Raw genomic sequence first — 14,119 nt, 5'->3', positions numbered from 1 at the left:
AGGCCTTTAGTTGCTTAGAAGTTACCCTGGCTCCTTTATGACCTCACATACTCTTACACGTCTTGCTCTTGGAGTGATCTTTGTTGGTCGACCACTTCTGGGGAAGGTAACAATGGTCTTAAATTTCCTCCACCTGTACACAAACTGTCTAAACTCCAAACTCCAAACTCTTTAGAGATGGTTTTGTAACCTATTCCAGCCTGATGAGCATCAACAGCTCTTTTTCTGATGTCCTCGGAAATCTCCTTTGTTTGTGCCATGATACATTTCCACAAACATGTGTTTGAAGATCAGACATTGATAGATCCATGTTCTTTAAATAAAACAGGGTGCTCACTCACATCTGATCATCATCCCATTGATTGAAAACACCTGACTCTAATTTCACCTTTAGGTTGAGGTCATATTTATGCAGAAATATATTAAATTCTAAAAGAGTTTACACACTTTCAAGCACCACTGTAAATGATAACATTTATTATACTGATTAATGCAGGTTTGCTTGTTGTTGTTCTTGTTTATTTTTTTTCAGATATTAAAAAAGTTAAAAAGACATTTTCAATTTTGTCTTTGGCTAAGTCTATTTTAATAGAAAAACTAAAAAAGAAACAATGAAATGACACACGGTTGGGTCTTTCTTTGATACAGCAGAAATACCCCCCAGTTTTCATTTCTTTTCATTTAATTTCTCCACTTCTTTTTTTCAGTTGTGAGTCAGGTTATCATATTTATTTTTGTGTTATAATAGTGACATAAATTGTGTTTGTTCATGCCTGCCACGGCTTCTTTCACAGCTTAACACTTGTGCACTAAGCATTTGGCAGTGTTACAGTGGTGCTCTGCAGTGTTACAACATTAGAAGTCCTTCTGCACTTCTTCAACATTGAACAATGCAGTGTTATGAAATGACTGAGGAGGGAAGATTGTTTACTTCCTCTCACGACTGTGAGACAAATCAGCTTAGGATATCTGTAATGGTATCCATTGCACTACACTGTCCATTTACCTAGTGGTCACCTTGGGTATTACACCATAATGTGATTTTTTTTTTTTTGATTTTTTTTTTTTTTTTTTTTAATGGCGTTTAACAGAAAAATTATACTAGTCCCACAGAGTCCCATAAGGTTTTCTTTGGGAGATCAGAATATTCTTCAAGTTGTTTTGGTGGGTCATTCTTCATTTGTAAACCTTACATTTGTACAAAAAAAACTATATTATAAAATATTTCCTTTACCTAAGCAGGCTGATATGCCATACGGCTGAGTGCAAATACAGCAGGAACAGATGGCATGACATGATTGTTTGGAGCCTTTAATCCTCTATGACTGTTGTGTTTTATGGTCAGCCATTTTATTCAAGAGTGGAATATGAGATAAGTAGTGTTAGTTGGTGAGAACTTTTTTTTTTTTTCAGTTCATTCGTGGGTTGTGCAGAATTTCTTACTTTCTTATAAATATGTGTTACTGACTAGGGCTAATTTCAAAATTCATACCTTCATTCAAGGTAATGGTAAACCGATATGTATATAAAGTTGTATAGCTAAATGTAATCACTTTTACATTTTATAGCAAAATGTTTCACACACACACACACACACAAAACTCCACACTGATATGACCATATTTCAGGCATGATATGATATATACATATATATAATAATTGATCATTGAACAATACTTCCCATACATCCTATACAATACATCCTATAATTCTTATATACCTATACCCCAAAAAACAGTATCGTAAGTTTTATGAAATATCACTGTGATCTTAATCGATGTATTTATTGGGAGTGTATTGGGTGACACGTGCGTGCAGGCGCCAATGAGAACAAAGAGTGGGCGGGGTTTGGCAAGTTGAGCGCTTTTCTACTGACATCCGCACCAACCCGTCTAATTTTACTGCGCGCGCAATTCCAGCCAATCACGTTCCTCACCAAAGCTCGACTATGTTGAGCTGTTTGAGTGGCACGCCTATGCACCGCTCACGCGCTCGAAAACAAAACCGACCAATCGCGACGCGGAGTGGGCGGGGTTTCGGAAAGGGGGTTGGCTGCGAGGTATCATGGAGGATCAGTTAGAGAACAGTAGACGTTGAAGAAAGCTGAGCTCGTGGGTTCGCGCTTTCGGAGTTTCTAACAAAAATATATATTTTTAACGGTCTCGTCCAGTGCGCTAATCTTCTCACACAATGGAGATGAAGAAGAGGATCAGTTTAGAGCTGAGGAACAAAACTCCGGCAGAGGTGAGATCCTGGACTTTTAATTATTTATTTTCCCCCCGAAATGATGTTCGATCGTAACCTGTCTGTCTCTCCTGCGGAGTCGGAGAGTTAACTAGACTCCAGTCAGGAGTGCTCTCTGCAGTTACACACCACATGGGTTAAGGCTTAGGAGGATGCAACTTAGACGAATGATGAGCGTCACGGTTACATTTAGAATAGATTAGACACTATTTAAGGAAATATATTATATTATGTTACATACTTTATTTTTTTTAAATACGCAGCTGCGTCGGTGTTTATGGAGAGTAACTCCGCGGAGTCTTTGTGAGCCGGTACTCTCCTGTTCGCCATTGCGCTGTACTTTATCTAGCCGTGCTGACGTCCAAAGTGGCAGTTACGCCATAAAAATGAATATACATCACCTTATGAATTTATGAATTAATCGGATTATTACCGTCACAAATGCTGTCTACTTCAATTACAACTTAATCTCGCAGTGTTGACATCCCCCATCCGGTTGTAATTTTGAAATCACTTTTAAACGATGACGTAAATACACCTTATTACCTATTAAAGCCGTTATCGGACTATCTATTTATACAGATTTGAAGTACTTTATTACATTTATAGCGTATTTTACTCCGAATATTGTGTCGCTAGGTCGAAAGAGTTGGTTAGAGACTATCTTGGCGGCTGATTATTTCAGTATGGCTTCTCTAACCGAGTCATGTAGAGAGCGGTTTGGTCTCCCGAGGCGGACATCTTGGTCTCCAGCTCTTCAACACTAAACGTTGACATGCTGCTGCTGTTCCTCATCAAACCGCCTGTAAGCCTTACTGATCAGACTTCAGCCAGGTTTCAGCTCAGCAATGGACCGAGCGTATTTTCATGTCTTGTATAGTATAATCGGTAAATCCGAGGCTGTGTTTAGTGTGTGTGTGTGTGTGTGTGTGTGGCGCGCCTCTGTGTGTGTGAGAGAGCGCGCGCGAGAAAAAGAGTGTGTGTAGAAGAAGAAGAAGGCGCGCGAGGGTGCGTGCGGGAGGAGAACGGCATTTTGTCGCTTCAGTTCACGAATGGCGACGTTTGGTGACTTTGACTTAGTTTGACCCTAAAACACCAACAGTGTCCTCTTGGTACATCCAGACACATCCACCTAAGGTTATTAGAATAAAACAAAAACCTGAATTGAGACCACTTTCACTTTGTGAGACACAATTCGGTTTAGACTTTTCCCGAAGTCCTTAAAGAACAAGGTGCCATTTCTTCCTCCATGTTCATCTAACGATAGCGCGGTTATATAACCTGTTTTCAACTGCATTACAGGACTTTATATGTATATATTCGACATGACTGACTATTTTTGAAAGAAAATATCCGACTGTCTCCTTTGTCTTGTTGGTACTTGAAGGAATGTGGCAGATGGTGGGGTGGTCACACACACACACACACACACACACATACATACACACACACAGAGACACACACACACACACACACACACACACTCCTCGGTTTAGTAGTAGTACAGCCTAACCTGCAATGGTGGAGAAGCGTTTGGTTTGACTTAATGACCTGTTTTCAAATATATATAAAAATGAATCTAAAGGGACATGGTTTGTTGAAGTAAATCGGGTGTGAGGATGATCTGTGTTACCAGTAAAAGCAATTTGTGAACGCCCATGTCTAATCTGAAGCGCCTTCTGTTGAAGCCTTGGCAGGTATTTAGTTCAGCTCATTCACCTGTAGGTGGTGCATATGGCTAAAACCAATGTTGGATTCAGTAATAAATCGAATCTTCTGAAGCATTTTATTTGAGTGACGTTTCAGAGTTAAAGAGTACCGGCTTTAAGCCTAGTTCACACTACACGATTTTACTCACGATTTGCAAATCGTCGAGCTCCCCAACAAAAACCCTTCGATCGGAGGCGAGTCGGCACTCACCAATCGGCGGTTGATCATTATGTGTGATCTACTCAACGACGTGTCAAAGAGGCTCGCCAGCACATCGCAGAGGCACCGCCGACGCCAGACAGATTTGGCATGCTAAATATCTGGAGCTGTCAGGCGACTCCACATCCTGTGGTGTGAAAAGTGTCGTCGCTGACAGTGATTGTGGTGACGAGCTCTCAGCCAGTGAGAGAGCAAGGCATGGGGTGAGGTCACCGTGAGGAAGGGAAACCTGCGAAACCTATGGCAGAAGCTTTCACCCACTTTCTTTCTTTTCCTTTTGGGGGTTTCTTCAGCACAGATCACCATGCAAACAACATGCACTGCTTGTTTCTGTCCTATGTCCATCTTTAAATAAACAACTCCTGTTTCGCGCCTAGTTTTTGCACCATATGTCACTTCTCGCGTGTGTTTTTGTGACAAACGTAGTTTGGACACCAGATAGTCATCGGATGACCGTATGTTGTCAGATCATATAGTGTGTGACCCCCTATCACCAAGCAATCACGTAGTGTGAACACCACAACGACTTCAGGACTCCCGATTACAAGACAGCAAGTCGTGTAGTCTGCACAACACAGCGATCTGCAGATGTTGAAAGTCATGTAGTGTGAACTTGCCTTTAGATGACTGCTTTTGAGATACATCAAGGATTCATTCAGGGATCGTGTAATGATGCTATAAAAAGAATGAATGAATGCTATCGCTCATATAGATTTAAAAGAAAACTTAATAATGGAAGGCTTGCCAATATGGTGATAACGATATCGCAATAAATTGCATTAAGCTGCACTTTTCTGAGAGTGTAGCAGGTATTGCTTTTATAACACTGATCAATTACATTATTTATAGTAGCTGATTGGACTCTGTATGACACTTTGTTCAAAATCCCATATATAATTTACATACAGTATATCATGTTTTGAGAATACGTCTTTAAAAGTATTGTGATATACACCCACCCCCCACCCCCCTTATTGTTATCAATTTAATTCCAGTTGTTCTGAACATTGCTACCAGATATGAGGAATGTAAATGTTAAACTTGGATTTAAGCACTCCTGTCCATTGACCCACCCTGTTTCAGAGACCCATATACAGCTTCACTCTCCCTGCAGGTGGCAGAGCTGGTTGTGGACAATTGCCGCTCGAGTGATGGAGAGATCGAGGGCCTCACAGATGAGTTCAAGGAGTTGGAGTTCCTTAGCATGGTTAATGTTGGTCTCACATCCCTGGCCATGCTTCCGTCACTGCCTAAACTGAGGAAGGTCTGTCATTACACCAGTACAACTTTGATAACAACTCTCAAAATGATTAGGGATCTGTTTCATCTGCTTAAACTTTTTGGTAATCAAAAGTGTAATTAGTAGAGCTATATTGATGTATGAGGGTGAGTCAAACCTTAAAAGTGTGACAAGGAATTCATATACTCATTAAGCAATGGAACGCATGCATTAAATGAAATGTTTGTGTAATTACATGTCTATAAACGGAAAATCTAGTTATATGAATGTAATGTTTTGTTTCTGTTCTTTTTTTTTTTCTTAAACAGTTGGAGCTGAGTGACAATAACATCTCGGGCTCTTTGGAGATACTTGCAGAGAAATGCCCTAATCTGACGTACCTGAACCTGAGTGGCAACAAGATTAAAGAACTCAGCACAATGGAAGCTCTGGTAAGGGACATAGCTCTTCTAACATGCTTGTTAAAATTAGTATAATTAGTTGTTAATATTAATAGTTGATGCAGTTGGTGATGTTCTAATAGTGATACTTATTGTTCTACATGATGATCTAAAGTTGGGCTTACACTCTACGATATAGCTCAATCGATTGATCAGTTTTGCCGGTTAATCAAAAAACAATTGCTGGATCAGTTATCAGCAAAAATCCACACCGATAGTGTGGAAATGGCATCTAGAGACGAAATAAACATTATCACTGACAAATATTGTTGTGGTGTTTGAAGTGGGGTATTTTAAATTCATTTTGGATGTATTTATTTTTGTTATTTTGAGTGTAACTTTTTGGTTCAGTTTAGATGTATAAATTTTATATGCTTTAATATTTTTGATAGTTCATATGTATTAATATTTATATATTAATAAAAAATTATAGTACAGTACATTTTCATGGTACAGTCAGTACTGTTTGTTTTTGTAATAAAGTTCAGCAAAATTTTACTTTGAGTTTTCATTCAGTATCAGTTTTTTAAAAATATTGGTTGATTAATCGGTTAACGGTCGGTACCGCCTAACTTAGTTATCGGTAAAAATCCACTGTCAGTCAACTTCTACTGAACAACAAGAGTAATCTTGTCACCTGACAATTCACCACTTGATCTGTAATGATACCTCACAACACACTGCACAACCATACCAAAGATAAATGTCCATGATGCCGCTAGTCACTTCAGTCATTCTGAGCACATAAAGGTTGACTTTTTTTGGCATTTCCACTTTAACCCTCAGCAAAACCTGAAGAATCTGAAAAGCCTGGACCTTTTTAACTGTGAGATCACAACACTGGAGGAGTACAGGGAGAGCATTTTTGACCTGCTGCCTCAGGTCACATACCTGGATGGCTTTGACGCCGAGGATAACGAGGCTCCCGACTCAGAGGATGATGATGGTGGTGAGTGGACTATAGAGGAAATATTATCATACAACTTGTATACTGTTAAGAATATTGACATGTGACATCCTGATACAGAACGTGCTTTTACAATTAAAGTAAAACTAGAGTTAGTTTAGTGCTGCCACTGTGTTTAAGTTTGTGGTGACTCGGAAGATGATGAAGATGGTGAGGAGGGAGCTGGACCTGTTGGTGATTATGATGATGATGAGGAGGAGGAGGAGGAGGAGGAAGAATCAGAGAGTGGAGAGGTTGGACTGTCCTACCTGATGAAAGATGATATTCAGGTAGTGTAAATGCTGAATACCATCTAATCATTTTAAATATGTTTTAAGTACATATGCCATGGCATTATTTATGTACTGTTTATGTCTTCTTGTAACAGGATGAGGAGGATGATGATGACTATGTAGAAGAAGAACAGGAGGAGGAGGAAGGTCAAGGTAATTGTAAAGCATCCACAGTGATTTCTTACAATCCTCAATGGCTTTGATACCTCAGGCACAAGGGTTTCTGCTCTCATATGACTCTTGTGCATTCTGTGTTTTAGAAGAGGAGGCAGGGGTTCAGGGAGAGAAGCGGAAGAGAGACGCAGAAGACGAGGGTGAAGATGATGAAGATGACGACTAACCCCATGTGTCTGTTGAACAACTTTTTAAAAAATGTGTGATCTTGCAGATTGTTTTTCTCTTGTATACCATAGATATATCACTGTAGAGGCTAAATGTTTTCTTTTGATAAATACATAATATACTATATAAAAGGGGTTTATTGATAATTCATTTATAGCCATTCCGAGTTTTTGTCCCAGCATGAGAATCTAGTCATTGTTGCTGAGCGGTGGGAGTGAAGAGGTCTGTGGGCAGTTTTGGTGTGTCTCCACACCTTTCCCAGAGGACACTGGGACATAAATACTGGTAGGGGAATTGACACAGCAACCTTGGTTTGTAAAGCATAAACTCACCCAGTTAGCTCGTGCTAAAGCTGCCAGTGACTTTACCCAAGATCTTCTCCAAGAGTCAGCCTGCTCCTCATCTACCTCTCCGGGCAGCCTCAGTCTCAGCCCACTACGGAGCATCGAGCCAATGATCTCCAGCTAGCAGCAGTTGTGGTCCTGGATAGACCAGCCCATGCAGAAGATATCCTCCATGGCACTATCTTTGTAAGGGATGCCACCTCTTGATTTACCTTAAGCCAGGTTCAAATAGACAGCCCAGAGTGTGATGTATGTAAATGTGATGTAAATTAGGGAGGGGGTTTGGGTGCAGTGTAGTATAAACATTTTTGACAGGATTATAACCTATTTTAATTGGAATTGGTCTTTTTTTTAAATTATTATGTTATTTTTTATTTCACGGTGGGACACCATGTTGAAATGAACAGAAACCATTTAAGCATTTCACCCTTTCTTTTAGAATTCAGTTATCCTTGATTCATTGTCTAGCAAGGTTTTTTTTTTTTTTTTTTTTTTTTTTCCTCTCTCTCTTTTAAGAGGGATATTGCTGGGAAATTTCACGTAATGATCAGGTTTAATGGCTTTGTTGGATTAATTATAGTACCCTTATAAAGTTTTATTCCTATATCTTGGTGTGGAAACGGGTTAGTTTATACCTTTTGTGGGGGATATTTTACAGAATAGTACCTTTAAACTAATGTTCGTATGGCAATATGTACAGTATATAGTGTATGTTCCAACTGGTAAATGTTAGTGTGAGGGTTTTTTTTTTTTTTTTTTTTTAAATAAATAATGAAGCTCTTTGGTTAATTGTTTTAATACAAACCATATGTTCAAGACTAAAATCCCTAGATGCGGGTCTCCTGTGTTTTTTATTATTTTTCAGTACTTTGCTGTGTTTCTGATTGTGTGAGTTAAACCTCTCTGGAGGGATTTAGTTTTGTTTGTTTTTAATGTTTGATTTCTTTTTCTTCTTTTATTTTTTTTCCCATTTTTTTAGAAAACAAAAAAATAAACACAAAAATGACAATTTAAGATAAATTATTTGATGAAGGTATACATTATTTTATCCAATAATGCATTGTGTAGAGCTTCACAATTTAGCAATTCTTGAGTGTGAAAGAATCTCCACAGGTGCTGATGTTCAAACAGGGTTGCTTGTGTTTCTTTTGGAGTAATTCTGCTGATAAAATTGAATTGCTGTAAGTAGTTTATTACCATGTAATAGTGCAGTAATTCTCTGCAAAAGTGGGTCTAAAAACTGACAGGCAAATGTTTTGAACTTTTACAAATTTAGATCCAAATGTTGGGTCTTTTTAGTAGAACAGATGAGGAACAATAAACTGACATTTTTTTTGTTCAGCTTCAGTTAACTTCAGATTTACATCAAAATTAAACCTTCATCTAGTGTATAGTAGAATTACATTACTAATTTGGTGAAAAAGATTTTTCATTTGAATCAAATCGCAATTTAATATTGTGCATATAGGAATGTTCATCTGAGAATATTTGCTTTTTGTTGTTCTTGAAGCTACACAAACAGTATGTAACATGTTTGACCAAAAGCAGTTTTTTTTTTTTGGAGTGGTTTCCTAATAAACAAAGAGTTCCTTTGACTAACTATATTTTTAGTGCCCCTAAAGTTGTGTAAGTAACCTTACCCATGACATCTTAACCAGCTCAGTGCTGTGTGTGGCTTGCAGCATCTCTGAATGCAGTCTGCTGTGTTTAATACTATACAGAGCTGCCATCTGGAAACTGCCTGTACACCGCCTATTAGTTATTTATTAATGCACGTGCTTTCAGCGTTGGGTTAGTGGAAAGGGGTGTGGACTGTTTCAAGCATACAAGAGCAAAACAGACAGGGTTACAAAGACCCATTAATAACTCGTGAGTGGGAGACTCCTTTAAGCCAATAGGGTGTGTTGTAGTGCAGTATAGGGGTGGAGCAATGATATTTCTCATTGGTACTTTATTACATTGATGTGTATTGTACTATGGTAAATGAAAGAACGGGATCACTGGAACTGTGCTATTCTGTTTTCTCCAACAAAATAGGTAACTCTTGCACTGCATGGTAAAAATGATTCACTATGACCTATATAAAAGCATGATCCCTACACACTAATATGTAAACTAATTGTTTGTGTTAAGAGAAGAAGATGCAATCCAATTCTTCAGTAAATAGTACCATACCCCTCTGATAAATGTGTATTTGAGTTCACATTTTACCATTTTACACATCAGTATACAGTCTTTGTACACATGGCTACACTGAGAATTGTTGCCCTATTTACAGTGATGAGATCATGAATCATGAACAGAAAATAAACACGTACCAAATCTTAATATCCATTTACTAATTTAGTGTCTCCACTGATGAGGAATAAAGAGTGCTGGCACTTGCCAATGGCGTCTACCATTCGCAGAAACAATGGTATTTGATTCCAGTGCAAAACATTGCAAAAAGTACTTGAAGTTGACAATAACCATAAGAGGGATATCATTTTTAGAATTACAAATATTTCCAATTAGCTTCCCTGTAATTATTGAACAATATCCTTAAAGATAAATAAGTGAATAATGAGGTGGGACTTCAGGGAGTTAACTTCATCTTCCAAAATGTCCTATAAACCGGAAGTGAGTCACATGTTCTGTGATGGCCAGCAGCTTCTTTCATGCTCCTCGGAAGAGTTTTACTATGCAATTACTATTTTTACTATTTACCATTACTATTACCATTTACTATTTACAGTTTACTATTACTATTACCTACTTCCAAAAGATAAGTAGAGCTGCTGCGAAGACTGGAGGAGAACATCTGAGGGATCTTAATACTTGATGTACCAATGTTACCATACACTTACACAGCACTGAGTTTCGCTACAAATAAGGCTATTGGAGCATTTGCTAACATTTGGGCCATCACATATTGTATACATCTTCACATAGTCATGGGGAAAATTCAGTTATCCTGAATCACTTCCTGAACTGTATTCAGCAGTTAGAGATAGAACTAGTTGTGCTAGCCACAAGATCAAACTAAAACACTGCCACTGTCAGATTTGTTAGGGTTGTAAACTAACATTTATTTGCATATGTTCACCCCCTACTAATGCTATATGCCAGCTGACTAAAATTCAACAGACCTTCCATCATTACACTGTAACAGAATCATTACTCTGTAATGGCATGGAGTTTTAAATCATTACACGATAATCGCATGGAGTTCTAAATCATTACTCTGTAACAGCGTGGAGTTCTAATTTATTACTCTATAACAGCGTGGAGTTCTAAATCATTATACGGTAATGGCATGGAATTCTAAATCATTACACGGTAACAGTGTGGAGTTCTAAATCATTACATTTTAGATCAGTGTGTTAATTTAGAGAGATAACATCACATTTTTAAAATTGAAGTGTCCTGATCAATTATCTGCTCAGTCAGTGGGAGGGTGAGTCATGGGCATCTTGGTATATCTTGTACCTTTTGAGTTTAAAACAGGAGCTGAAATAATTTATTTTACGTTAGACATAATGAACATGGTCACTATTTCATTCAAACGGGTCACAGTCCAATTACTTTTGGACTATAATTTGGTTTAATTCCACTAAGCCCTATTTCATTTGCTGCTCTTTTCATAGTATCGTTTAAGGTTTCGTAATGTATATTATCTTGAAAACACCTGTGCTTCATCTGGAAACCAATCAGAGCTAAAACACTCGTGTATGATGGCAGTAGCCCCTTTAATGTTGTGTTGCAGTTTGGCTCTACGCTAACTGATCTGCTGCTTAATAAATTCCAATAAATTAGAATGTCCTCAAAAAGAGAGAAACCACTGGTGTACTGAGAAACAGACACCGAATGGGTCAGCCAAGGAAAACAACAACAGCTGATGACAGAAACATTGTGAGAGCAGTGAGGAAAAGCCCAAAAACAACAGTCAGTGACATCACCAACAACCTCCACAGGGCAGGGGTGAAGGTGTCACAATCCATTGCTTGAAAAAGGCTTCGAGAGAAGAAATTTAGAGGCCATACCACAAGATGTAAACCACTCATCAGCAGTAAGAATCGGAAAGCTAGACTGGAATACAGAAATACAGAGATGAGCCACAAAAGTTCTGGAACCAAGATTAACCTCTACCAAAGTGATAGGAAGGCCAAAGTGTGGAGAAAGAAAGGATCTGCTCATGATACAAAACATATGCACTTATCTGTGAAACATGTGAAGGTAGTGTCATGGCTTGGACTTGTATGGCTGCTTCTGGAATAGGCGCACTAATCTTTATTGATGATGTAACTCATGATGGTAGCAGCAGAATTTAGAGAGAAATGCATCCAAATTAATCGGGAGGAACTTTATAATGCAACAAGACAATGATCCAAAACACACTGCCAACACAACAAAGAACTTTATCAGGGGAAATGTGGAAGTTTTTAGACTGGCAAATCAATCACCAGAGCTTAACTCAATTGAGCAACATTTCAGCTCCTGAAGTGGCGAAACACCCAGAAAAAACCAACAACTGAAAGAGACTACGGTAAAAGCCTGGAAAAGCATCAAAAAACAAGAAACCAACAATTTGTTGATGTCAGTGAGTTGCAGGCTTGATGTAATTATTAATATTATGTGTTATTTACTTTCATTTATTCCAAGACTTATCTGTTCCTATACTTTTGCACCCCTAAAATTGGATGGTCTAATATAAAGGTTCTATGTTTTATGTTGTTTGACACATCTAGATGTAAGTACCAGGGAATAAAAGCTGAAATCTTAAACTCTCGTCTCATATCCATCTTTTGATCTCAAACCCAAGTGTGTTTGGTGTATAGCACAAGCAAACTGAATTGTTCTTGCAGTTCCAATACTTTCAGAGGGGGCTGTATATACATATATATTTTATGACTTCACTTAGTTAAAACCATCCATGCATCCATTTTCTATACCGCTTATCCTTTTCAGGGTCACGGGGAACCTGGAGCCTATCCCACGGAGCATTGGGCACAAGGCGAGGTACACCCTGGACAGGGTGTCAATCCAACGCAGGGCACAATCAATAGAAACAAAATATATATGTCACAGAAGACACCATCTGTGCTGAACGTGCTGTTAATAAAAATGACTTTTAAGAATAAACAAACATTCAGACTATGTAAATCATCCAGCACTGCTTTATAAAAGATTCATGCAATACTTATTAATGTGTTATAAAGGCTCCAGTGTAGGTACAAAATGATACCAAGGACCTTTTTAAATTTTAGTATTATTGTAGCTGTTAATGATGACCACTTGGAGGAGCTCTTCCACCAGCCATCACTGATCGAACAGGAGAATTTTTTTTAATAGAAAATCATCCCACTGGTCTGCTCATGACATGATAGAGTGTGTTCATGCAACTCCTTGCATTTGAGAACACAGTGTGCATCTATTTTACAGGGATGAACAGTAACATACAGTTCATATCAAATACACTGTCTATTCCAGACTCAGTTTACACTTTTAAACAGAATTAATCACACTGTAAAATGCAATTCCTACATACAGTATGTTGGCATAGGTCTGAAATGTAGGTAAGAACTAGTTTTCCACACCAATCTGCAAAGCTTGTAGTAAAACGTGGCTTTGAATTCCAGTTTAATGAATGATATTTGCATACTAGTTTGCCTATTGTACTATTACGCAACATCCTATCCACCTGCATGTCCATGTCTACCAGTGCAAAGACACTGGGCTTTGTCTTGATGGGAAGCACATATGCATGTGATGAATTGTAAGCATGTCAGGTGTACATCAACATTTCACAGCTTATAGCTCATGCAATGTTGAAAATATGAAATATTACATTTTATTTTGTTATATTTCATAAATATTAAATAAATTCTATGTTGGGTGAATCTCTGCTCCCACATATACTCATACATGTCACACAGCCTAAATCTCGTGCATGAACACATTGCTCCGACCCCCACTGCCTTGCCTGAAGAGCAGAAGCTGTCCAATCAGAATGGTCGATCCTGTGGAAGCCTTATATGGAAGGTATGGGGGGGGGGGGGGGGGTTGGCTTTTGTTGTGCAGCACAGTGTCTACACGAATCCCAAGGGAAAACATATATAACCCAAGCTCATATGTGCCTTTTTATAAACATTATATATAGAAACACAATCATAAACCCCCAGTCTAACATTATGTAAGCTTTGTACACTCACACAGCTGCACAATAACAGCTTTAAACAAAGAACTCAGGAATCATGACAATATGTTATATATTAACAAGAGCTATAGAAATAAAATTGAACTTAATCGTTTAGACAACTGAGTGACAACTACGACAATTAAATATTTCTTAGCCTTTTCTT

At 38.2% G+C, this 14,119-nt stretch overlaps 1 protein-coding gene across 4 annotated transcripts; it reads left to right on the top strand.

Annotated features, from left to right (window-relative positions):
* Positions 1-2,039: 2,039 nt before the first annotated feature.
* anp32e (acidic (leucine-rich) nuclear phosphoprotein 32 family, member E) lies at positions 2,040-9,382 on the top strand. 4 transcript variants are annotated; one of them, XM_017455115.3, is made up of 7 exons: positions 2,040-2,244; positions 5,288-5,437; positions 5,722-5,844; positions 6,640-6,802; positions 6,959-7,089; positions 7,188-7,245; positions 7,353-9,382. In XM_017455115.3, the coding sequence occupies exons 1-7, from the start codon at positions 2,191-2,193 to the stop codon at positions 7,430-7,432; spliced, it is 759 nt and encodes a 252-aa protein (XP_017310604.1). In that variant the 5' UTR covers positions 2,040-2,190; the 3' UTR covers positions 7,433-9,382. The 4 variants fall into 4 exon arrangements, with proteins under 4 accessions (XP_017310604.1, XP_047006440.1, XP_017310603.1 ...); XM_047150484.2 differs by having other exon boundaries at positions 2,042-2,244; positions 6,941-7,089; positions 7,356-9,382; XM_017455114.3 differs by having other exon boundaries at positions 2,042-2,244; positions 6,941-7,089.
* Positions 9,383-14,119: the final 4,737 nt, after the last annotated feature.

The sequence above is a fragment of the Ictalurus punctatus genome, chromosome 24 (assembly GCF_001660625.3).
Source record: "Ictalurus punctatus breed USDA103 chromosome 24, Coco_2.0, whole genome shotgun sequence".
Lineage (NCBI taxonomy): Eukaryota > Metazoa > Chordata > Actinopteri > Siluriformes > Ictaluridae > Ictalurus > Ictalurus punctatus.
This window is presented reverse-complemented; position numbering and strand designations above follow the sequence as displayed.